This window comes from Lissotriton vulgaris, chromosome 3_1 (assembly GCF_964263255.1).
Source record: "Lissotriton vulgaris chromosome 3_1, aLisVul1.2, whole genome shotgun sequence".
In the NCBI taxonomy this organism is placed as follows: Eukaryota; Metazoa; Chordata; class Amphibia; order Caudata; family Salamandridae; genus Lissotriton; species Lissotriton vulgaris.
Window position 1 is genome coordinate 2005291799 of NC_141689.1, and position 25147 is coordinate 2005316945.

General features: G+C 41.1%; 1 protein-coding gene across 1 annotated transcript in view; it reads left to right on the top strand.

The window, feature by feature from the left end:
• Positions 1 to 14713, top strand: part of WWC2 (WW and C2 domain containing 2) — a 957428-nt gene extending 942715 nt beyond the window's left edge. The window contains exons 22-23 of the mRNA XM_086962466.1: positions 8123 to 8250; positions 14420 to 14713. Coding sequence (XP_086818592.1) covers positions 8123 to 8250; positions 14420 to 14486 — 195 coding nt within the window. The 3' untranslated portion in view covers positions 14487 to 14713. The remainder of the gene's footprint in view (positions 1 to 8122; positions 8251 to 14419) is intronic.
• Positions 14714 to 25147: the final 10434 nt, after the last annotated feature.

Here is a 25147-nt window from a genome sequence, read left to right on the forward strand (position 1 = left end):
GCCTGTCAACTATAGTTCGGAACACCAAAACCCGCACTGTGACCCAGAAAAATGACTGCTGATTCAGATTTAGAAGCGTGCACTATCGAAATATTATACATGAATCACATTAGTTTAATGAGCATATCGGATTGTAAACTCTTTTTCGATCAGCAATTGCTATAACATGTAGCCACCCTACTACACCTGTTTGTGCAAGTATGCACAGGTATGTACGTATTTGAACAGAGGCATGTAACTATGTTGTTTTTCTATCAAGGGTAGTATGCAGGCTACTTTTCTACAATGTCTGTTTCCTACCAAGCTGCATGCCTGTGTTTTGTGGGCACCATATTGTCAAAGCTCCAATTCCACTGTGTGCACATGAGTCAGTCCACAGAGTAGACTTGTCATGGACAGGAATGAACAAATATAAACATGCAACATCAAACACAAACGCTCACAGCTAGGGTGCAGACATTCCTGTTGAATCTTTCTTTTACCATGAATAGGCATTCCAATAAAACATTTCTCCAAATGAAAACCAAGCAATACAAAAATAGGCTAACATTGTGGAAAATGAGAGCTGCTTGGGCACAAGCACTCAATAAGAAGTCAGGAGCAATGGCTTCTGTTAAGGTTAAAAATGTTGCACTTTGAGCCAAACTAATAACATTTTCATCTACTGGAGAAGCGTTTGAAGAGCCCCTGTCAATACATAGACACTAACACAAGACCCTCATTCCCTACTGCTGTGCATCTCCTGCCTCACTTTCATGAGGAGACAGATTTGACCCCAGGCTCAGGCACACGATGCGCTGCCTCCCACCGAGAAAGTCATGCATGCCTGTGCTTACCTCGGCTTCCTCTTGATCTGGCACTCACCTGCATTCATGCTCCAGAGACAGTAGGCGGGAGCCCTCCTGCACTGTTCCGGCATGGGCGAGTGCTGATTACAGATCATGTTGAGCTGCACTTCCGGATGGTAGTTGAAGCCTAATAGTGTAGGTGAAAGCAGATTTGAACTCAGTGTTCCCACTGCACAACTCAAACACTCCTCTAGGATCAACACCCATTTTGCTGCCAGGTTGCATGCAGACACATAGGCACAGCAGCATCTGCAGTGCCTGTGCATGATCTGCAGTTCTGTCCAGTCAGCTACTCTCATCACAGCAGACCACCGTTCAAGGTGTTTTGGGATATGGACTGCCAGGAACAATAGCAATTCTATGTCAGTATGGTAGCCATGATTATTTGGGAACATTTGCATACTCTATTAGTTGAGGTAGCATAGAGCATCTTTCACAGCTAATACCGTGAAGAACAATGTAGCTCACTTCTTCATAAATATTTGAGAGATAATCGCATCCTACACATTTTCAATTAAATGTTGTACCGGTTGCAGAAATAACAAAAGTCTAACGGGCTTTTCAGTTTAATAGGGGGCCAATATAGAGCATAGTTGTGAGTAAACATTCCCTTAAGTAAGTTTTCACCCATCCTCTGTTTACAGTAAATTAGCATGCAGATATTCATGGGTTCATGCATATAATGGAGAGCGAAGGAATGCATACTTTAAATGCGGGAGACTGCCTTAAAAAAATCCATTGGAAGATGGCTGCCACAAATGCTCGTACATCAGCAGTGGCTATCTTTTTTTGGGGATTTGTTAAAGCAATGGTGAATTAATTAAACGGTGCTTGTCATGCATGTATGCAGAAGCAGCTGTCTTGGAATGATTTAAAATAAATGTAAGATGGCCACTCAATGACACAGCAGTGTCCAGCACTCCTAGCTTGAGTGAATTGGCACTGCAAGAGGGCTTATGGGAGGGGAGATAGTTTTCAGTGGAGAAAGGGGTTGGATTGAAGGATGTCTGACATTAGCAGTGAAAGAACACCTGCCGTCCAGTCAGAACACAGACAGAAATGCAACTTGGGCAGGATAAACACAAGAATAGGGAGGAAAGTCAACAAATCACTAGCCATCTAATCATAATTAAGTAAGTAGGGGTTTTATATAGCGCTCGATTGCCACAGTGTCTTGGCACTTGAGACAACACAGAAGAAAGGGATAAGTCCACAAAGATAAGATCGACTGCTAGGCTCGAAAAAGCCCCGGAATTTAGACCGAACCAATTGAGATCTAATATCCAAGGGCAGCCTGTTCCAGAGTTTGGGTGCCAGGTAGGAGAGGCATCTACCACCCCATCTGGCCTTCCTCCATTTCGGGACTTTAACCATAGCCTGATTGGCAGACCTTAGTAGACACCCTGGACAGTTCCATTGGAATAGCTTGTGGTATGCCATGGGATCGCCTCCATACAGGGTTTTATAGACCAGGCACAGTGCCTTGAATTCAATACGCTGCTTGACAGGGAGCCAGTGGAGGCTCCTAATGGCCTCAGAAATATGATTGAATTTAGGAATATTGAGTAATGTCCAGACAGCAGTGTACTGAAGAGATTGTAGCTTTGTTAACTGCAGTTTATCAACCCCTAGATTGCAATAATCGATCAGAGATAACACAAGCGCTACTACCACTGTTTTCCTCAGTTCCATTGGAAGAATTGGTAAGATCTTCCGTAGGATCTTTAGCTTAAAATAACAGGCTGAGGTGACCCGATTAATCTGAGCAGAGAAATTAAGCTGTGTGTCCCAGACCACACCCAGATTTCTCATCTTATCCACTGGTGACGGACAGTCTCCTGCCCCATTGGCCAACAGGCTGCATTCCAAATTGGAGAGCCATTACCAAATTCCATGATTTCGGTCTTCTGTGTGTTTAGTTTCAGATAGTTAGTGTGCATCCATTGTATGATGCAATCAAGACAACTATAAACCTTACCAACGGCGCCTCATTCACTGAAAGATATAGAAACTATGATTTGACTGCCATCTGCATATGACACAAGTGGGAAGCCAAAGTCTCTAACTAGTTTGGCCAATGGGGTCACATAAATATTAGAAAGTGTGGGTGAGAGCGCCAAAACTTGTTGGACTCCACAAGGGAGATGAAATATGTCCGACTTGAGGTTGTCCCAAAATACATTATGTTTTCTGTTTGTCAAGAATGATGAAAGAAGAGCTAGCGCCTTGTCCCGTATCCCACTTGCCTTCAGCCATTGCGTAATAATTAGATTATTCACCGTATCAAACACGGCCGACAGGTCAAGTAGGATCAGGACTGCCCTCCTACCACTGTAAATTTGCATGTGAAGTTCTTCCGTGGCCATGACTAGTGCCGACTCTGTAGAGTGGTCTGCACGAAAACCATGCTGTGATATATGCAGAGTATTATTGGAGATAAGAAAACAATTTAAGTCCTGGTTAATAGCTTTCTCCAATACCTTGGCCACCAAATGAAGGCAGGAGATAGATTGATAGCTCTTAACGTCCCTAGGGTCCATGGAGGACTTCTTTAAAGTAGTTCTAATGCATACCTTCTTCCATGCTGTGGAAAAATAATCTCCAGACCCTACGATAGTGTTTAAAAGGGCGGTCAATATCGAGCTAGTTAGTCTCGAGGCCTCGTGAATTATGTTCGGTGGGCAAGGATCCTCTGGTATGCCACACTTAATTGTCAGTACAAGATCATTTACAGAGTCTTGTGTCATTGGGTAGAAGCTAGATAGATGATTATTAATTTCTAGCCCCTCCTCCCTATCCTGAGATGATGGATTATGGGAACCAGGGTCCGATCCCTCCAGTTCACTGTTTATTATTTGCACTTTTGACTGGAAGAACCCGCCATTTGGTCACATAAATTTCAATCAGGATAAAACGAGTCTCCTTGCTGAAACTTTGATAGGGAGGAACTGGTCTTGAAGAGCTCTCTAGTAGAGTTCTTTGCCTCCTATATCTTGCCAGTTAGAAATCCGTTTTAGCTCTAAGAATAGCTTCCTTGTACTCTGTAAGAGACTCATTATAGCTAAGCTTGCCTTCAATAGTGTAATGCACCCTCCATTCACGTACGGTGCACCTGCACTGTGATTTCAACATTTTTAGCTCTGCAGTATACCAGGGGGCAGTAGGTTTGTGTCTGCGTTGGGAAACTGATCTTAAAGGAGCTAGTTTGTCTATTGCTGCTCTGATCCAGCTGTCATAGTTATCTGCATCCAAATTGGAATTAGATATCAGCATGGGAACAGTATTAGTCAGCCGCTCAGCAAAGGCATCAGGATTGAAATTGCGCCAAGACCATGCAAAAAATGTCGGTGTACACCATGCAGGGGGTACTGGGACAAACCCAACAAGGTGATTAAAAATAATTGCCCTGTGGTCTGTCCAGATCAGTGGCAGAATCTTGTCAATCTGAATTGCCGAATAATTTGTACAAATTCCATCCAATGGGCCGACCACTAGCTGAGACAGACCAAGAGCTTCCAAACTATCTGATAATGTCATAGTCATGGAGTCAGTGAAGAGTTCAAGGTGAAAGTTAAATCCCCTAGTACAGTAAGGGAGGAGGTATCTGAACAGGACTACATGAGATCAAGAAGATCTTGTAGGAAAGGAAGTTTAGGACCAGGTTGTCTATAATAATATGAAATTTATAATAATAATATGAAATTTATAATGCGCTCAGCTTACCCAGGGGCGTCCCGGCGCAACAGACCAGAAGGGGAAACTCAGCTAATCACTACTGTGGAAACAAGTGGGTCTTAAGGAGTTTCCTAAATGGTAGGATCTTGGGCTCTGAGCGAATCCTGAGGGGCAGAGAGTTCCAAAGAGATGCCACCTGTACCGAGAAACGCCTGCCCCCAGAACGAGCTTTTCTTAATCTCGCTGACTGCAAAAGGTGTTTTTGGTCCGAGCGCAGCAGACGTGGAGGTTTATAGGGACGGGCCATATTAGCAAGGATAGGGGGGCCTTTGCCATGTAAAATTTTATGGGCTGTACATAGCGCTTTAAATTTCACCCGCTCCTTCACGGGGAGCCGGTGAAGCGCTCTGAGGGCAGGAGCAGCAGACTGCCTTCTGGGAACATCCATAAGGATTCTCGCAGCTGCGTTTTGCACCTGTTGGAGGGTTTTGAAGGTCGCTTCGGGGGCACCAAGAAACAGCGCATTCCCATAATCGAGCCTCGATAGAATTAGGCCACGTATCAACAGCTTCCTTGCTGGATCAGGAAGCAAAGGTAGCACCTTTCGGGCTGATTTCAGTAAGCCAAAGCAAACTCCTGCGGTCTTCCTGGCATGAGTCCTGAAGGACAGATCTTCTTCCAACCATACTCCCAAGGACTTGATCTCCTTCTTGGGGGATGGTGGGTCACCAAGAGACCGAGGCCAACAGGTTGCAATAATGGAGGAACTGGGATTGCCCAGGAGCATCAGCTCGGTTTTACCTCCATTGAGCTTTAAGGCAGAGATAGACATCCAACGGTAAACATTGGCGAGGCAGTCGTGTAAAACCTCGGGTTGTTCCGCCAGCTGAGTGAGGCCAACCACCAGCTGAGTATCATCAGCGTAACTGATGATCTTCACCCCCGAGGGGGCGACCACTCTTTCAAGTGGAGTCATGTATATATTAAATAGAGTAGGGCTCAGCGATGAGCCCTGCGGGACTCCACATTGAAGAGGGATTAGGGCAGATTGCTCTGACCCTTCCCAGACTTGGTAGAAACGGTCAGAGAGAAAAGATCCCAACCATTTCAGGGCCGTCCCTGAGACACCTACCTCTGACAGACGTTGGAGGAGCACTTGGTGACTCACAGTGTCAAAGGCAGCACTCAAGTCCAGGAGGATCACTGCCACTGACCCTCCTGTATCCAGAGTGCTCCTTGCCTCCTCCACTACTGCCAGCAAGGCAGTGTCTGTTCCATGGCCGGGACGGAAACCAGTCTGGGAGTCTCCTAGCAGGTGGTTAGACTCAAGATGGTGAGAGAGCTGACGGTTAACCAGCTTCTCTGCAATTTTCGAAAATCCAGGCAGAAGTGAAATTGGCCTAAAGTTGGACAAGTTGGATGAGTCCATTTCTGGCTTTTTTAATAAGGCCTTCACCACAGCCTTTTTCCATCTCTGGGGCACTATGCCCTGCGTGAGTGAAAGGTTCAGGAGGTCAGTCAGAGGAGTTGACAAGGTGTTAGCCACAAGTTTGAGATGTTTTATGGGGACTGGGTCACTCGGGGAGCCACTCTTCATCTCTAACAGGACTTTTATGACCTCCTCTTCCGAGAAAGGGCCAAAGGATGCTAGCTCAATCAGTCGACTTGTAGGGCTAGTAACCGGTTCATCGCTTTGACGGATAGTAGGTAAGGAGGATAATATTTTCTCTATTTTAGAGTGGAAGAAGCTGGCCAGTTCCTCACATTTTTCTTTGGGATTATCGTGCAACACTGGAGGGACCGGGGCTTTCAGAAGTTCCTTGAAGATTTTAAAAGATTCTCCTGAAGAATTGCTAGCTCTCTCGATCCGATCGCTATAGAAAATCTATTTAGCGTCCTTCAGTGCGCTTTTTTATATTTCCTTAGCTCCCTTTTATAATTGGCCTGGCTTTCTTCCGTCCGCTCTCTCCTCCAGGCGCGTTCAAGCCTTTTACAAGAGGTTCTGATGCACCCAAGTTCGGGGGTATACCAGGGGGCAGAGCCAATTCTTCTCTCCCTGACAAGCCTCCTTTTATTTGGGATCAGTAAGTCCAGAGAGTTGGTGAGCCATTCGCCCAAGAGCTGATCAGCAGTGTTGGGGTCATCTGTGAGGTGAGGACAGGTTCTAGATAGCTGTTCCGCCCAACTGTCCACCGGGAGCTTCGACCAGAGTCGTTCCACAGTATGTTGTCTAGGAGCGGGGTCTCTGCGGTTCCCCAGCAGCCAGCTAAACGGAACAAGGTGGTGATCAGTCCAGGGGAGAGCCAACATCTGGAGAGCCTGCAGGTTCACTGAGTTAGCAAAAACTGCATCAAGCTGATGACCTCTGTTATGGGTAGCTCCCATATTAACAAGATGTAGGTCCAGTTCACCAAGCGAGCTTAAAAGCTCCCTTGCCACTACGTCATTGGGGTCGTCAAAATGAAAATTGAAGTCCCCAAGGGTGAAAAAGTTGGACGAGGCAGCAGCCAGTGGGATAACAGCCTCCATGAAGGAGTCCACGAAATTCCCTAGAGTAGCAGGAGGCCGATACACAAGGAGGCCAGAGACAGAGACAGTGGAGGAGATGCAAAGGGTAAACTGACAACTTTCAGCGTTGTTGATGCCACAGTCTACTGCTTTGCATACAAATGTGTCTCTGTAAACAATAGCCACTCCACCCCCTCTCCCATCCGGCCTATCAAGATGGAACATGAGATATCCCGAGGGGAGAGCGTTGACAATGTCAGGGTCGGAACCTGTAGTCAGCCACGTTTCCGTCAGGAATAAAACATCCAGACTATGGTCCAAAAGGAGGGAATGAACCTCGGTGGTATGACAGGGCAATGATCTGCAATTAAGCAGTGCCATAATAAGTGAGTTAGGGTTCTTGCGAGTATTGTACTATTGTCTATAGAGAAGCAAACCTGGAAAATTGACCTTATTATTAATTTTAATATTAAATGTCATAGCTTTAGCTCCGGCGAGGGATATTGACTCAAATTTCATTTTGTATTCTGTTCTATAAATTATTGCTATTCCTCCTTCTATTTTGCACACTCTGGGTACCGAGGCAAGGGAGTAGCCCGGAGGCAGGGTCGCCACCCAGTCTGGTTCAGAGGTGGGCGTATCCCACGTTTCTGTGAGAAAGATTAGATCAGGGCAGGTTGTTTGAAGCCAGCATTCAATCTCCAACTTTTGTTATGAACAAAGAACTGCCACAAAGCCCACCCTATGTATTGGATTTCTCACAATAGATCTTCACCAACAGACACCTAAAGATGTCTGTTGACAAGACCCAAAAAAAGGAAAACTCAATGGAGCTCAAGGTGTAGTACCTTCTCCAGCCAAAAATAAGAACAGGTAATAATTCAACAGCATATTTTTTTATAATGAAAATGAGGGTCAGTACATTTATTTTGGTTGCATTTATGAGATTAGATTATATACTTTGATTTTGAATATTTATAGTGAAAGTTGTTTATTACGTTTGTGTGATTATTCATTTTATTTATGAGCTGTTGTGTAATTATTAGGCAGGGTCAGTTGTAAACTTTTAAGTAATTATCCTTTTTTTCTAGGCTGAACAATCTAAGGAACAACAGAAACAGGGCGCAAATGCTAAGAAATTGATGCAGAAGGCCTCAAAAGATGTTTGCCGGTTACGGGAGCAGAGCCAAAAAGTCCCGGTGCAAGTGCAGTTTTTCAGGTCTGTAATTCTATACCAGAGTGGGTTAAGACATTTTTGTGATTTAATATTGGAGCCTCTTGACCAGGATGTCCCCTGGAAAGCTGGCCAGAGACTGACTAATCCCAACCAGTTATGAATCACAAAGGCTAAGAAATGTCTATAGCTCCACTTTAGGAACAGTGCAATTTCTTTAAAAACATTTTCAGTGTGATTGTGAGAAATTGGGTTGTTGGTTCATTGGGGCGCGAGCCCTGGTCAAGCGACGGCCACAGTCCCTGGCACAGTGAACCACAAAAAGTCATTAAATTAACCTGTGCTTAACCCTGGATAGCTTGACAGAAAAAGCAGTCAGGCTAAGCTTGGAGGCAATGTGTAATGTATTTATGTAGCACACAATATATAATAAAGTTAAAATAAAACACAAGAAAAATCCCAAGCCAATTTAGAAAAATGGTATACACTAATAAATTATTTGACGCCAAAAAACAAAAATACAATAAGTAGAACCAGAGTTATGAATTGTAAAAGTTTTTAGTAAAAACTAGCATCTAAATGACCAAATGCCAACTGCAGACATATAGTCGTGCAAGACATGGTCAAAGTTGAAAGTTAAGGCAGACCGAGATGAAGTGCGGTTTGGATATAAGCAGTGGATTGGGCCTGGTCAGCACTTACCTTCGGACTTAAAACAATTCTTGAAGAAAATGTGCTGAGAAGGTAATGTTTAGCGGGCAAGGCTGCAGGAGGTGTCAAAGGAGGGAGCTTCGTCATCAGATGGGCTTGGGTCGGAGCCACCTTGAAGATTTCTATGTTCGGACTTAGCCGAAATGGAAGTCGAAACCTCCAGCGGGAAGAGGCAGAGAGCTGTAGCTGAAGACAGTTCCACAGAGTCGAATAACCCTTTGGCAAAAGACTGCTGAAAAAAACTGTGCTGAAGCAGAGAAGGACATAGCGGGAGAAGCTGCGAACTGAATTCGAGTGGCGATGCACATCAGGTCAGTAGGCGAGCGGGTTGGTCCCAGTCTCCTGATAGTTCTAAGATTAATTTGGGCCCAAAAAAATTCTAAGTTCCTTAGTTTTGGTTTGTGGCCATATGGGCACCTTTGGTACTACAACCAAGTGTCCAAACTGGTTGGACACCACTTGGGGGTCCAAGACCCACTCAAGTTCGGTTCAGGTACGGGTTCAAGATGGTGGGGCCTTTTCTATCCCTGTGATTCTTAACAGGAGGCCAGCAAACTAGCCCATGGACTCATGTCTTGCGATCCTGAGACATGTGAAGAAGCAGGTTTCAACAGCAGGACTGGCTTCTAAGGGTTCAAGGCAGGCTCCGGGCAGCAAAGCAGTCCTTCCAGATACTGCAGCAGTCTGGCAGAGTGCAGCACAGATCACAGCAGCAGGCAGTCCTCTAAGCTTACTTCCACAGGTCTCTCAGTGAACTTAAAATTGGTTCTGAAGGTCCTATTTTTATACCCTGGTGTCCTTCTTCTGAAAGATGGCAGACGCTTCTAGAAAGTTTGCTTAAAGTGCATAGAATTTCTCAACTCCACTGCCCTGGCTCAAAGCTAGCTGCAATGACAATACAGGGTCGTTAGGCCCTTTGTGTGAAGGCAGAGCACAGGCTATTCAAATGTAAGACGGGCTATGCTCAGCTCTGCCCCCCTTCCTGCCAGCAGATTGCCAATTGAGGCACACCTAATCCCTCTATTGTGTGACTGTCTGGGAGGAATTCACAAAATCTAACTGTCAGCCACACCCAGTCTTGTGACCCAAGACAGGTTGCCGGCACAAAGGGCAGGAAAATGACAACTTTATTAAAGTGGCATTTTCAAAATTGTAATGAAAAATCCAACCTTTACCATGAAAGGGGATTTATCATTACAATGTTATAGGTACCAAACCTGACATATTTACCTGTTCCCAATTAGAATTTACAGCTTATTAAGTGTAATAAAGAATCTCCAATGTTATCCTATGAAAGGGGTAGGCCTCACAGTAGTGAAAAACGAATTTGGGAGTTTTTTGCATACCAGGATATGTAAAACTTAAAAGTGCATGTCTAACCTTTTAATTACAGAGCACCCTGTCCTTCTTGGCTAATTAGTGCCTACCCTAGGGGCTTATGTAATAAAAGGGGTGTTTAAGGCTTGTCAAGGTGGTTTATATGGCAAGTCGATTTGGGAATGCAACACTGCATTCAGGATGCTATAGCAGCCTGGGAGATGTTTTAGAGTGCTACTTAAGTGGGTGGGCCAATAAGTGCTGTGGCCTACTGGTATCATTTAAGTTACAGGCCCTGGGTATATGGTATATCTCTCTACAAGAGACTTATAAGTAAATGAAATATACCAGTTAGGTATATGCTAATCAAACCGTGTTTAGGGGAGTGAGCAGAAGTACTTTAGCACTGGTTTGCAGTGGTAAAGTGGACAGAGTCCTAAGGAAAACAAAAGTCGAATTTCAGCAAAAGTTGGAGGTAAGTAGGCAAAGAATTTGGGGACGACCATCCTAAGGCTGGCTGGTCTAACAGTGATGTGTAGTCATGTTGTGGCAACTGTGGTAAGCATTCCTAGTTGAAAGCTCATACTATGTGGCCATTAACTACTGCAAATTACCGTATGTTCCCAATGGAGGTCAGAGGAGTGCCATGGGGAAATTGATGGAATGCTACACAGTGTGCATAGTCGTAACTGTGCATAGCCATAGTCCATGCAAAGTGGGTTTGTAGGCAAAGGGGAAAGGAATTGTTGGTTGACATCCCCTGTGCACAGTGCTGAAGACGATGCGTACTAGAATGTGCGTGGAAGCTTGTGAGACTAGTTGCAGTGTATGGCTGAGATCCAAACACTATGCTCAGTGCTTGCCGCTAGAGCAGAGGATTGTGAATAGTGTGTTTGGAGGGCCAGTAAATGGGTGCTGAGCGTAAGAAAATGCCAAATTTGTGCCAAAACCATCCCCATACACGCCTGAAAGGAGGAAGCAGTGCGGTTGGGGAAATGGGCAATAGTGACATGCTGTTATTGTATTGGAATTGACCATCTCCCAGACGGAGTGCCCACTGCAGGTCCAAATACATACATAGTGGGCTCTAACTAAGGGCTGGGGGAAAATGACACACAGCCAGGACAAAGGTGAATGGCTGAAGCCAGTGTGCAGTAGGTATAGAGAAATAGAAACTGGATGCATATCACAGCCAAAGATTACAACCTTGGCCAAATGCCTGCTCAGCATGGTCACAGTTCTAGAGGAGAAGAATGGAGACTGGTGCAGGGTGTTGCAGAAGGTTACACCTTGCACTCTGTACCTATTAAGCATGGCTAATTTCATTGTGCAGTACATCTGGCAACACAAAGTTTAGGCACAGGGCCTGGTTAATAGACACCTCCTCTAGTGCCCACTGCAGAAAGCTAAAGGCTTTATCCAGTAGAGTCAGGCGCATATAGGGTCTTAGCAGGGCATAACAAAAGGTTGTGTCCTGTGCCAAGTACCTGCTGTGCAATTTCTGGTCCTTATCAGCTGTTAATAGCCATGGGTTATGCACATTAGGTTTGAGGCACACGACTGGGAGCAGAGTGTGGCTGACTTAAACACCCTATGCTCATTGCCTCCTGCTCACAGCCAAAGATTTTGTTCAGCGAATTTAGGGGCATAAGGACTGGTTGCAGGGCATATCCTGATATCATGGTCTGCAGCACCCCAGGCATCACCTATGTGCAGTTGGGCCGGAGAACACTAGGACTTATATATCATTGAACATCCTTTAAATTTACTGAACACCCCTTGTTAAGATTGAGTTGGAGACAGCAGAGTTTACTTGATTCAGTTTCTCAGTTACAAAAACCAAAATCTTTTGAGATTTCACATTTAGGATCATTAGGAATCCATAACTGACATCTCAGGCGTGCATTGTTAGGTTCCTCACAAATGACATCACACATGACCTCATTGGTTACATCACTGGCAACATCATGTATTACATTACCATTTCTAGTGTAATTATTGATGTCGTCTGAGGTTATGAGCAGTGTAAGACAAAGCGGAAGTTAAAGTTACATTGCTACTTAATTGGCAAACCTCGATTCTTTGGAGTTTTATATTATTGACATTGTGCATAAAAAGTCATGATTTTTGATGTATTACTGCCTGACTGCTTCCATCACAACCTTTCCCTTAACTAATATGTTTACAGTAATATATACATACGTTAAATTTTCCAATGAAAAGGGATTTCTTATTTTCTTTATAACTTTGCTAGTATTTAACAGGTCCTTGCAAACCTTTCCACAAAAAAATACCCACTTAATTTGTGTTCTGCATGACAAGTTTTATGCAAATCTGTAAATTAATGGTGCTGTGTGGTGCTCCAAAAAGTGACTTTTTCTCGTTTTATCCCCCGTAGAAATATTTGTTCTCCCCCACTGAAAAAACGGCTTAATGGGTATTAAGCCAAACTTGGCATAACCGTAGAACTTTACTCAAGGAAGTGCATACACTTCATTAGGTGTACATTTGTTGAGTAGTTTCGGAGAAATTAGTGCAACATAAATGTGTTTTATGGGCTTGAAATAGTTAAAGAGGTTAGAGAGACCTGGACCGTTATTCGACAGATGGCCAAGAACTCAGGTGCAGATCCAATTTAAACAAATGTCTGAATCTGATTGGATGAGGGAGCCTTTCCTCTCATCCAACTTGGGTCCATGATCTCAAAGCTGGGCCCATGTATCTTCTGCCACCACTATTTGTATTCTATGGATTTTATGTACATATTGTTTTGAATGTTGGGAGATTTGGGATACCGATTCTTTTTTGCATGATGTATTTTCTATGTACTTTTATGATTTGAAAGAAAATGTAATAAAGTTATAAGAAACTAAATAACTGCTGCCACCATTACAGGACAGGCGACTCGGTCCCAGCGTCCACCCAAAAATAAAAATATTAAGGAACTGTAAGAGGTGTGGGGGATCATTTCCTGATGGTGGAGGCCTAAATGAACCTCGCCAGGTTAGATTGGAGAAAAAAAATAAACCTTGCAACTTGATTTGCACAGCTCGAAACAGGGTTTGTTGCCCTCTAGCACTGCTCTGTGGTTTGCAAACCCTGCCTCGGAATCACCAAGCCATGGAGAAAATACCCATGGATCCTTGTTGGGTGCGAACTCAGGTTCGTAGATTTGGGACTGGGTCCACGAATCTGAGAGGAGCCCCAGCAGTGGTTAAAGCATCTCTAAGTGTTTGTGAATTCCCTGCATTTTCTTCCTCAAAATAATTATACATTGTTTAAAAAATAAATAAAATAAAAGGGCACAGTTCATGCTTGACCTCCTGAAGACCATTCCCCGTGACTGTTGTCTGCTCACAGCAGGTAGGGTGCAGTACGTAGCCTTACTGATTGCCAGACCCTACAGCTAGACCTTATTGTGCCGAGCAAAAGGCCTTGCACAGTGAGGAATGGAATACTTTCAAAAACGTTGAATGTAAGATAGCATTAAAAATAGAAATTCAGTGTCAAAAACTTTACAAAGTCAAGTTGTGATCAGGATGAGTTATACTACAATAACATTTGTATTAAAAAAATCTAAAACACAATTAAAGGGATGACATGGTTATAAAACCTAAACATTACTGAAATTCACCAGTTATGGTTCTACAATCCACAGCTAGCATAACATCCATACAAACCTTAATTTGCAAACCAAAGGCAATGCTTATGACCTCACAATATTTATACTAATAGGTAAAACTCCTAAAAGTAACTGCACATAATCAAACCGATAGAAATACTACTTTCATTGTAGCCTCATTCATAGTGTTAATTGTAATGTGATGTAATCTCATCTTTATGATTATGTATCACATTTCTTATTGTTTCTCTCACATCAAGGGGGAGATTATGAGTATTGCATATAGTTTTCATGGGTTTTAGGTATACCTCTACAGTGTTGATCTTTTGGATAGTTTAAAAAGTCAGAAAAAAGCTCACTGTTATGAGGACTAGGAGGTTATTTCTTTTCACATTTCTCAAGCTGAGAAATGTGAATCCGATCATCTGCTAGAGAGTGCAGTAGCATGTGGTGTGTACAACGCTCATTAATGGAGAAGCATTAAACTCCTAGGTGTATGTAGTGCTGATTGCTTGTATAACAATGATATAAGAATAGTTACAAACTGTTCTCTTTTTATTATAGGGAGAAGATGGCTTATTTTACCAGAGCAAAGATCAGCATCCCTTCTCTTCCCGCCGATGATGTATGAATATATTTTCCACGCAGTATTTTTACAGTTGCCATCTTTTTTAGATGACATTGTTGTAGTATAGCTACTTGCTTTTAAGAAAATATTGTATGCTCTGACAAACTATAGAAATGTTTATTTGTAAGATACGTTGTATTAAATTTCTTGTATGTAAAGGCAAACAAGCACATCTGTTTTTCAGAAAACCAAAGTAGGCTAATTCTGATACACTGATGCTAATGTTGTACAGTTTGTAAGTATTTTATGCGTGCTTTTATCCTGTAAAAACGGATCAAAAGAACAAAAGCAGTACCGACTACCGAGTGTATATCCTGTTGAACCGCACTGTTCTGTGAAAATGTTAAGTTCAGCAGAAAGTAATGTAATCTTTTTACTATTTTCGTATTTGCAGACTGTGAAGATGGCATATATGCCATGCAGTATGTGTATATGTATATCTACATTGAGTGACCGAGAGTGAGTCGTGAATATTAATGGAAGCTCCATTCCAAAATTGTACGGCTGCCTCACAGCGTGGGTGCTTCAGAGTGTCTAGAACCTTGACAATAATCATGTTGTGGTTCTTGTTCATGTCTTTTGGTTTAAGTAATGTAATGTGGAGTACTAATTGTGGACTTTGACAGGTTTTTCTATTTAAAATATGTTTAAGTCTACTTAAGGTTTCATGAAGGATTGTTTTGGGGAGGGGGATAGTGGTAACTCTAAAGCTAGTAAAACTGAACACACCAAACAACAGCTGTTCTAATAATTGAGGTGGATTCTGGTCCATGTAAATGCAGAGATTTATGCAGAGAGAAATGCCCTTGTTCATTGCAAAATAGGGTCATTGTTTAATAGTGTTTAATTAAAAGTGGTCAGCACTTGGCTGCATATAAAAGATGGCTCATGTTTTTAACAAAATGATGTTAGGACAGTTGTATAAGGTAAAAAAAAATCTAATTTTAACCTACTATTTTAAAGATGTAGTCCAATAGGAAACATCTCGGTCAATACCTAAAGCTTGCTTTAGCTTGGTTTTCTGATATTGAGACCCTGCTTCAGAAGGTAATGTACCGTATTTTCCGGCGTATAAGACGACCTTTTAACCCCTTAAAATTTTCTGGGAAGTCGGGGGTCGTCTTATACGCCGGATACAAAAATTGGCGGTTTATTTCACATAGCGCGGACTTCACCCGAAGGTGTCAGACCGCTCCTCAGTTGAAAATGGTGGCGCTTAGGGAACTCCAGCACAACAACAAAGAACGTAGACGATGGTTGCACTGTGCAACAACACAATATCAGCCCGTCGGCGGTCTTGAAAATAAATTACCGGTACCGTACTTGTACAGTTACAGCCCGTCGCCAGCCAGAGGCAACTCAAACGCTGCGCAAGGTTTAAAGTACGGTAAAACAAATGGCGCCGTGAGCCCTACCTAGACTGCAGCTGCACATCCCCCCAACTTTTAAACTAAAACAAATGAACAAATGGCGCCGTGAGCCCTACCTAGACTGCAGCTGCACATCCCCCAGGCAGACGAGGCGCTCCTCCACGTGTGCTGATCTCTCTCTCCTTCCGTAATTCTTACGCTCATCGGAAGGAGAGGAGCGTCAGTACCACATGATCTCAGTCCATGGAGATAGAAAGGGGACTGTAGGACGTTAGGAAGTGGGGGTCGTCTTATACGGCGAATATAGCATTAAACCTACAGTCTGTCAATGAAAGTAGGGGGTCGTCTTATACGCCGGGTCGTCCTATACGCCGGAAAATACGGTACATGTTAAATGAAATTCAGAAACTATGTGTGGAGTTTTACAATTCTGCATGTCCTTTCTTTTTACGTGAGCAGTGTAAGTTTACCTCTGTGAATCAGGCCCATAATGAGGTATAAATGCAGTGATCTATCCCATAAAATGCAAAAGAATTTGAGGACAGGCCCCTCTTCTTTTCCAAGTCTCCAGAATCATGCTGCATCACACTGTTTTGGGGCAGATTAAACACTCTCCCTTTCATAATGAATTGGTATCAGGGCAACAACTATCAGACATTTTGTCTCTTCTCAATGGACAAAAAGAAGCAGCAATATCTCAACTGGTATCATTAAGGGAGTCAATTAAACAAGCATGTGCAATACATCACAAATAAGGGAAAAAGGGAGACTCATGATACGTTTTTGAAATGTGCGCTTGGCATCATATAATTAAAGTAACAATTAAAAACGGTACCGTTGTAGCAGCACTGTAGGCATAGAATGCATAGGCAGCCCGAATTGGAATTGGTGCACAATTGTACTTGTAACACATAAAAGTGGCAATGCAAGTGACAATGTGAAATCAGCGAAAGGCGCCAAGTCCCATTCCGGCTGTCTATGCATTCTATGCCTACAGTGCTGCTACAACTGTACCATTTTTAATTATTACTTTAATTATATGATGCCATGTGCACATTTTAAAAATGTATCATGAGGTTCCCTTTTTCGCTTCTTTGTAATGTATTGCACATACTTGTTTAATTGACTCCCTTAGTGATAGCAGTTGAGATATTGTTGCTTCTTTTTGTGTACCTACCCAGATCTCAACCTGGTTTATGGGTTATACTCCTGTTGTTTTAACACGTCTCTTCTCAATGGTGCACCACGATGAACAGTGTATCATCTAGTGTTGTACATTTACAACTTTTCACTCACTACTTGACTTAAAAAGTAAGTGGGGCTCAAGGGAGGTGTAAATGACACCCGAAACAGCACAGCCATATTCCTATTTGTAACAGCTTATAACAGTTTGTGAATTTTGCTGTTGTCCTTAATGCCACATAACACAGATCTATTACCGTTATACACAAAAATTATTTCAGCGGTCTACCAAACCTGAGAAATGCAAGAGTAGTAAAATAATCTAATTACAGCTAACTATCTTGCACTTTATTGTGGAGGAAGCAGCACTGGTTTGATCTGTTATTATTCAAAGGGTAGGACATCCTTTCACCTTACATGCCAGTGTTTTCCAGTTCAGAAGTCTTCAAACTGAAATAACATCTTATGATTTGATAAGAACCCACAATAAAAGGTTTTAGTGCTGCTCCCATTTAGTAGGCATCTATAGAAATGGGCTTCATAATTGCCACAAGTCCACATTTGTGGTGGCTGTCTAGATCGTGGGTTGATTGCTTGTGGTGCCAAGACACCCGTCTAGGTGCATTGTATACACTGTGCAGATTGTGGCACTGCTGTGAATGGTTTTTCTTCCCCAGTCCTCTCACTTTGATGCATTTCGCTAATGCTAATTACACTCTTAAAGATCTGCCAAGCAGCAACAGCTAAAGTAATTCCTCACACCAAATGCCACCCCTATCAAATCTTGGTCTCTTTTAGCCCTGGTTGGTTTGTTTTGTTAGTAAAATACATGATTTCAGGAGTAGCTTTCTTTGTAAAGATGATATTCTCCCAACTCTAGGTGGGTATATCGAGGTTAGGATCACATGTGTGGTCTATACTCTTGGTGCTTAGGACCTAAAACCTGTAAAATGTGTGTCCTACTCCTTTACTTAAAGGGTGAATCATATGAATAAATGCAACAAAGATCGTTTTCTTGTAACATTATGTTTTTGATGTCCTGATCAAAATAAAAGTCTGCACATAAACACTTAAAACCTACAGAAACACACGTATTTATATAAAACAGGTTAAATATTTTGTGCACCCATTGTGAGGATGCAGGATTGTGTGATTCTGAAAGGTGACTAGGATAGTTTCTATATTCTTGGTGATTCAGCATCATTTAGCCCCCGTATCAGGCATTGAATGCCTTAAAGTTACCCAAACACAATTTTCTGGCTTAAAATGTTGAAGCTTTCTATACAGAAAAAAAAATATATTTTTATGGATAGTAATATATGTACAGTAATCTGTAGTAAAACAACCATGGCACTTGCTTTAAAGATAGAAACAACCATGTTTTAATAGTACATCACGGTGTGGTCCTATGTAAGTTTTTTCACTGAGGTTGCCACATTTGGACTTCAGTAGCTTAATTTGTATGGTGTAGCCTTGATGAATTCTTATTATAAGTAAATGGTTATCACACTTAATATTCTTTTTTCAATGGAAATCTCCTGAGTTGAGCCATAGTATTCCCTTTACCGAACCTGCATGATCAATCAAAAATTGAGCCCTGCCTTTATCATATTCCGTGTAATGGACTCTTTTTTTAACTTTTTTATTACATATGACATATTTGCACTCCTTAAGAGTTCTTTAAGTCTGGACCGTGGCAATTGAGAACTAAGTATTGAGGATGTGGTGGCTGTATAGATGTGTTACCAACAACCCCATTGCCTCATGAAGACCTATAGTGAATCACTTTGCCTATTATTCAAGAGAACCTTGGCCCTTACTAACTGCATCAAAGCCAGCACCGGAACACATTTTATGCTATAGAACATGGTTAAACCATTATAATTAGGATGATAATATTCTTATTATTTAATTAGCACATAGAATGACATTTTTATGTGTAAATTTAACCAAGAGGCACCCTACAAAGGAAACTACATGATATACAATTGAGCTTAATATTTCAAATATCGGATCCAGTTTTTAACATTTTTTCCCTTATGTTATTAAAGTTAGGAACTTACTGTTAGCGCTCCCAATGTGCGCTGTTTGTTGTTTGCCCTGCTGAGCTTTTAAGCTGCAGAACATCACTGATTAGTTTATTTAAAAATAACCTAATAAAGATCACACCTTAATTCTAGCTACCTGTGCCAGTGTTTCTGTCATTAAATCCCCTGAACAACCACCAGCCTCTCGGAAGGCATTGCCATTTTATTGAAGGATGTACTAATCATAAAAGGCACGTGAAGAATTTCTGTTTTGTGCAACTACCCGCTTTGTGCATATATATATATATATATATATATATATATATATATATATATATATATATATATATATATATATATATATATATATATATATATATATATATATATATATATATATATATATGTTGTGGTCAAGACATCTGCATTGAACCCACAAATAAGTTATTGTTGGCTAACACATAGCCACATGATAGACATCTTTGTTGGAAGCGGGAGCTTCAGTTGTGCCAACTCAACACATTCCCTTCAAATCCTTATTCAATGGCCCTTTAAACTTTGAACTGGTTAAATAAAAGACGTTATCGTTATGAGGTCAAATGTTACAGAATTCACACCATTTGAAGATATTTAATATAGAAAAGTAATGAAGGTTGGCTATCACAGCTTCTTGTTTTGATTTTGTAAACGTTTGTAGAGCAATGTGTAGAGTTGTATCCTAAGAGCTGTTTTCTTTGTTTATTTATTTACAATTTATTTATGTTCTATTTCAGTATAGTTCAGTTCTGGACATTTTGTTTCGCATCAAAGAGGCAATGGCTAGAGAAAATCAAGTCTCTCAATACTTTGGTAACAGTCACAAGCATAGTAAGGGATTCTCTGAGAAGTAGTTTGAGTGGCTCATGTTGGGCTTTGCTGGCACACCAGAGACGAGTGTCTGTTTTTATGTGCTTGCAGTGCATACACTCAATGCATTTAACCCAATATTTCTCCAATGAGAGCTTCACTTTTAGATAGTGCAGCTCAGAAACAGTGAGCAGTGTTTGCCTCGTTCTGAGCTGTAGTGTCTAAAATAATGAAATATCTCAGAGCAATATTGTGTTAAAAGAACTGACTTCACAGGTTGTAGGCACATCAAAACAGGTGCTGTGCTCTACTCAAAACCTGTGGAGAACTCGATGACACTGGCCCTGGCTTACTTATGCAATTCAGAGAACATTTCAACATGTCCCGCTATTTTTGGCTTAGTCTGCAGTGAAGATGTTTTTGTGTTTTCAGAAATGTATATTATTATTTTTCAAAATATATGACACAATTGCATTTTGAACTGGACCAGTGGCAGATTTAATTACGCTTGCTGGTCTGTTGTTTTCAAATTAGGCGAAATAACAACAAGCAGCATAAGTGACTTCATCAGCCAACATCAATACAAGTAAACGTCCAGATGCCTAAACCCATTTAGGTATAACACTGAAATATTACTTATGAGAAAGTAAAGTGTATTTAGCACAGTATAAAGAAATTTAAAATGTAGAACTCAGATTTGATAATCCTTATATTATTCCAATTATATCTTTATCTCTACATCTGAATCAAAGAACTGCAGCTGCAAAATAATAAATATGTTTAGTCAAATGAACCAAATTTAGTAGAGATTTGTAGGGGATTCATGTGAAATAATGTTGTTTAAATCCTGTTTTGTTATCAGTATATTTCTGTACTTTTAAATATCAAATGCTCAGAACTGAACTAAGTATTTAATCAGGTTATATTCCAAATTTGTTTCTGTTTTGGTTTTGTCTTTGTCTGTAATAGTATACAAATACTGCATCACATAGATTAATTTAGTCTACGCGCCTTTCATGTGTTCCAATGATTAAACAAATGATTTTTTTTAACAAAATATGACTTCACTGGTGATTTATTTCAAAACAAAACATATGGATTTGCTATAGGATGAAAGAGGCACAGATTCTTCATTTAAGCATAATGTTGCAAATAACAGTCCCCCTGAGAGTGGGACAGCTTTCATGCTCATCCTCCTGCTGCTTCGAAGTGACTCTCCTCTCAGTCGCTTACACCTTTCACACTCTGGGCTGACCTGTACATCATTCTAAGCATTCTCCACAGCCAAGCAGACTGGGCTGACATATGAGATAACACATTTCCTCCTGAAATGGGAAAATAACAATTGGAAAACATTTTTGTCTGCAGTGTGACTGTAGCCATACGGGGAAGCACATACAAACAGCACACACAACCCTAATCAATTAATAATGTGGAACGCCGTTAATATCTCACTGGTCACCAGACCCCATCCAGAAGAATCAACATACATATGTCATGCATACAAGTAGTCTCTCACAACCAAGCCATATGAAATATACCACACACCATTTTTGAATCAAGTGACCTCCAGGTCACACCTTAGGACAGAAGTGATGAACAATACCCCTTCCCAACTGAATAAAGAAACTGTACTGCGGAGAAGGAATGGGCCTCAAGACCTAGATCACTCACTTTAGTGCCACGCTTTAAATGCGATTGTGATTTAGGTTGATGTATAGGGACATTCCTAGGACCATGGGTGTGGCCCCTTATCACAGACTAACGGTAAGCAGATATAGAGTGTAATGCTTCTACCTGAATCCAATCAAAGTCTAAATTCTTGTACATTCATTTGAAATTCATTTTTACAAAATCACAAATTATGTACGTCAATGGTCTAATTAAATGTTCTAATTAAATAATTTGATGGTTGATATGCAGGACTGGAACGTTCTGAATCTTTGTAAGACATAGTACGTCTTCGTAAGACTAAAACCTAATACCAATTGATAAAACCTACCGGTTAGGAATTAAAGTTGAAACCATAAAGGATTGTTCAAATTAAGATCATTACAGAAGGCAAAAAGATTGTTTGTAAAATCATGAATAAACTTGTATCCTAGTAGTCAAAATCATAATTTGCGAGAGAACTAATATATACGGTTGTCTGCAAAACAAGCAATCAGCCAGAACCAACTATAAAGTCAATAAAAAAACTATCATAGACTATGCACAGTTTAAAAGGTCAAGGAAAGTCTAAATATAAATCAATAGGCGGACAAGTTCAAATTTAGTGTTATACATAATTAAAATCTCTGCTTATAAAAGCAATTAATTGATTTGTATTAATTATTCATATAAATTTAAATAGACAAACAAGCACAGAGTCTGCAATGTTAAAAAGGCAGAATGCACAGAAATGTTCGTGAAAAGGTTTGCTCATAAAATTGTAAATTTCTTTAATGGATGTCAATGCAAGATGGCTGCAGCCTTCTCATGGCAATTGCAGCCTAGTTAGATTAACTTAAACACATCTGAATTAAGCACTCTTGCATATACTAAATAAACTTATAAGTGTTTTCATAAGACCTGTATTTTCTGTTACTTTGGTTATCTTCAGTCAGTGACGTGGGATGAGAGCCCAAAATATTGATCCCCTTGTGAAGCAGAGGCCTAGAGTTTTCTCAAGGCTGTAACAAATATAGTTAGGATTGATCCGTTGTATGAAGGACTGAGAGAGAGTATTAGTAATAACCTTATTTTTAATTGTTTACTGACAAATTTAGCAATATCTTGTAGTGACAAACACAGGTGTGGCGCAGCAGACATGGAATTCACCCAGAAAAGGAATTCCCTTATGCCCGTGTGCTAGGATGTGACTGAGAGCCATTTATTATGCATTTAGAACAGCCATATTTGCACACAACAGGTTTGGAGGGGTTCTCTAGGAGGTTGGAAGGGGCCAGGCAATCTGCTGCCCACAGCCCAGCCCCTGCTCTCCAACAACTCACTGGTCCTGTCTCTCCAGAGTTATTGGGTCTGCAACTTACAAACATGATCCCTCCAGCCCTGACACCTGAAATGAGGCGAGGGTTATTACATCTGGAGTTATCGCTTGGTGAAATAACCCAACTTATAATGAAACCCCAGGTGTCTTGTGTTAATATTGGGACAGAGGCAAAGCACCATTTGTTTTCCCACAGACATCATGAAATCTAGAAGTCTTGCACTTGCACTCTTCATCCCACACCTAGTGTAAAGTCCACATTTACCGCCTTTAAGATACAGGTTTTACACACCACGAACGCATTGTGATTCGGACGACAGCACCCATGTTCGACACATTTTTCCGGCTGTATCTGAAGGTGGGAGAGTGTGCGTCTTGCTCTTGCTTCAATTGGGGTCATAGTGGTGGTGTGTAGCAAGAACTAGTCCTTTTATTTAATTTAAGTACAGGTCATTATTTTGATTTACAAAAAAGATGAAGCCTGGACTTAAAACGAATTCACCATGATCAGTGTAATGGCATCTTCTGTGAACAGATTGAATATTAACACTCCTACAGAATTTCTTTCTGTTGACCGAGAACCCTCACTACAATGGTCAGAATAAAATGAGTATTTCATGAACTTATTGGATACTGTGGATGAATCACATTCATTAACTCTTGAAAAACATATTTAGCTTTTTTCACTTGGTCCTGCAGGTTAATAAATGTATCCAAATGTATTCTGAGTGTTGGTGGTGCTGGGGACACTTATGTATTCATAGATGTCTTTGCAGATTGCTTTTTATAGCCCAAAGTATGTATAGGTATAACAGGTTCAATTGTTTTTCTAGGAAACAATTTAAAAATGAATCTGTGGGCAAGTATGTTGAGTCACAGAAGAAACTTGCCAGTAAGTGTACATTTGTTGCTCTACATGATCAGCTAATAAGAGATCAACTAGTTCTTTATACCGCCAAACCTGCAATACAGGAAAGGTTGTTGAGTAATGATGATTCTCATATGAATGATGGCAATAGTTAGGAAAGCAAAAATGTCTGGAAAGTGTGCGACAGCATTAAAAAAAAAAGATTACTGTTACAGATGGTGATGTAGTTGCGAAGGTAAATTTAAAAAAACAATACGGGTTTGCCAATCAGGACCGTAAAGAACGTGGTGGGCAAGAAAGTGAGGTTATCTGTTGTTGTCGTTGTGATGGTGTTAAACATCTGACTAATAGTAAGAACTGTCCTGCATTAAGAAAAATGAGTACTTGCTGAACAACAGGACACCTCGCTAAATATGCAAGAACAAGAAGATGAAGAAAAAAATAAAGTGTATACATTTACTTGAGGAAACATCTAGCTTTGGTAGTGATGAGACAGATTTGGAAAATGTCCGGAATGTTAGAGAAAAAGTTATCTGGAATGTTATGGAAGACAATGTTCTAAGGAAAAAACCTACCCATTTTATGAACATTGATGGTGTCGGTATTCGCAAGACAGCGGACTCGGGTACTCCGTACACCATTGTGGAAGAGAGGGCTTAGATGGAGTAGCTTGTCAATAAAGTAGGGTCTAATTTATTGCAACCCAATATTAGACCTTAAGGGTATGGTGGGGAACCTGTTGATATTATAAGTTACAGGTACTTGATGTTTAGGTTCAAGAATGGACATACTATTGAAAAACTTTGTGGTAAAAACGGGCCCTCCGTCCTTGGGTGGTTTAAACAGGGAAACCTATATACAGTTATGGACCCTAATAGTAAAGAAGAAGCAATTATTTTAAATGAGGAAGAGACAGTTGGCAGAGAGTTTTAGGAAAATTTCCTAATGTTTTCAGAGGGAAGATTGGAAAGTTACGCAGATGTGAACATAATATTGTGCTAAAAGATGAGACGATTCCTAAGCTTCATAAGGTTAGGAGTGTTCCGAGAGGAAGTTGGTGGAAACAAATGTATTTAAACCTATCCAATCCTCCAATTGGCTTTCCCCCTTTGTAGTTGCTGGATGGCCAAATGGCAAGATGAACTTGTGTATCAACTTGGGGGATCTGAACATGAGCATATTTGTGGACATGTTTCCCCTAACTAAAATAATTGAAATGCGTTAGTTAAGGCTGTTAAGCTTTTCATGTATTGATTTATCAGCTGCCTACCACCAGGTGCCACTTCATCAGTATAGCAAGAGGTTAGCAACATTCATTATGCAGGACGGTTGCTACAATTTTAAAAGGATGCTGTTCAGTATAGCTTTCGCTGCTGCGGTTT